This window comes from Choloepus didactylus, chromosome 25 (assembly GCF_015220235.1).
Source record: "Choloepus didactylus isolate mChoDid1 chromosome 25, mChoDid1.pri, whole genome shotgun sequence".
NCBI classification, from domain to species: domain Eukaryota; kingdom Metazoa; phylum Chordata; class Mammalia; order Pilosa; family Megalonychidae; genus Choloepus; species Choloepus didactylus.
The window spans coordinates 2,937,847-2,939,342 of record NC_051331.1 but is presented as its reverse complement, the minus strand read 5'-3'; the positions used below and the strand labels follow the sequence as shown (position 1 = coordinate 2,939,342).

The following is a 1,496-nucleotide window of genomic DNA, read 5'->3' as shown; positions in this document are numbered from 1 at the left end:
TTGGTAGCTGGCCACCAAGCTACAGTTGAATCTGGGGTGGGCTGGGGGAATGAATGGTGTGTGCCACCATTTGTCCACAAATGGGGGGAAATCATGATATAGGAGACAGTGGGGAGAATCGCTGAATGTCTGAACCAACTAGAAGGGATGGCACTCAGGTGCTGTGGAGGTGCTGCTTTGGACCAGCACCACGGACAGCTCCTCTGGTTCCTCTCTCCTTTATCCAGGATGGTCATGGAAGGCCCCAACATCACAGGCATCTATGAGTTTCTCCTCCTGGGCTTCTCCGAAGACCCCAAGCAACAGCAGCTGCTCTTCCTCCTCTTCCTGACCATGTACCTGACCGCAGTGCTCGGGAACTTGCTCATCATGCTGGCCATCACCACCGACACCCGGCTCCACACCCCCATGTACTTCTTCCTCGCCAACCTGGCCTTGGTGGATGTTTGCTTCACCTCCACCACCATCCCCAAGATGCTGGCCAACCACGTGTCTGGACGCAGAGGGATCCCCTATGCTGGCTGCCTGATCCAGGTGTTCTTCTTCATTTGGTTTGCCGGCATTGACAGCTTTCTGCTGACTGCCATGGCCTATGACCGCTACGCGGCCATCTGCCACCCCCTGCATTACACCACGTCCGTGACGCCACGACTCTGTGGCCTCCTGGTGGCTACATCCTGGACCACAGCCTTCAGCAACGCCCTCACCCATGCAGTGCTCTTGACCCGCCTCTCCTTCTGCACCCACAACCGCATCCCCCATTTCTTCTGCGACCTCAGCCCACTGCTGAAGCTGGCTTGCTCTGACACCTTTCTCAACAACGTGATGGTTTACACTGTGGGCGCCCTGCCCATCATCACCCCCTTCGCGGGCATCTTGGTCTCCTACACGCACATCTTTGCCGCTGTGCTGAGGATTCCATCTGCAGGAGGGAAGCGGAAGGTATTCTCCACTTGTGGCTCCCACCTCTCTGTGGTATTCCTGTTCTATGGGACACTCATTGGGGTTTATTTCAACCCCATGTCCTCCCACACGGCCCAGAAGGACACAGTTGCGGCAGTGATGTACACCATGGTCACCCCCATGCTGAACCCCTTCATCTACAGTCTACGGAATAAAGACATGAAGGGGGCCCTGGGGGCTGTCCTCAGCAGGAAGCTGGTTTTCATTCGGTGACATGGGGCTGGGGGTCCAGACATCCAAACACACTGTCCATCTGTTCTACATTTCCCACATGTTCCCAATCTTAGATATTTCCTTTGTATTGCATTCAGTGCATTTGTTTATTCCTTCATTCTCCCAACAACTATTTTTCAAGCACCTATTATTACATTTTAGGCACTATTTTAGGGCAGAGTGTATGGCAAGAGCAAACAAAATCCCTGACATTGGAGGGCTCACATGCCAGCCTGAAGAACATGTAACAGTTAAAAGAAAGTGCTTGGGAGACCAGACAGACCTGAATTCAAAGGTTCGGGTTAAGCCACTATAATAAA

The 1,496-nt window shown here is 53.2% G+C and overlaps 1 protein-coding gene across 1 annotated transcript; it reads left to right on the top strand.

The window, feature by feature from the left end:
- Window positions 1-234: 234 nt before the first annotated feature.
- Window positions 235-1,176, top strand: LOC119520506 (olfactory receptor 1361-like). Its single transcript, XM_037818411.1, has one exon. It carries the CDS (start codon window positions 235-237, stop codon window positions 1,174-1,176), a length of 942 nt encoding a protein of 313 aa, XP_037674339.1.
- Window positions 1,177-1,496: the final 320 nt, after the last annotated feature.

What these genes read in the sequence shown, in the direction of transcription:
- LOC119520506 (XM_037818411.1), top strand. Translation starts at nt 235, where the DNA reads ATGGAAGGCCCCAACATCACAGGCATCTATGAGTTTCTCCTCCTGGGC.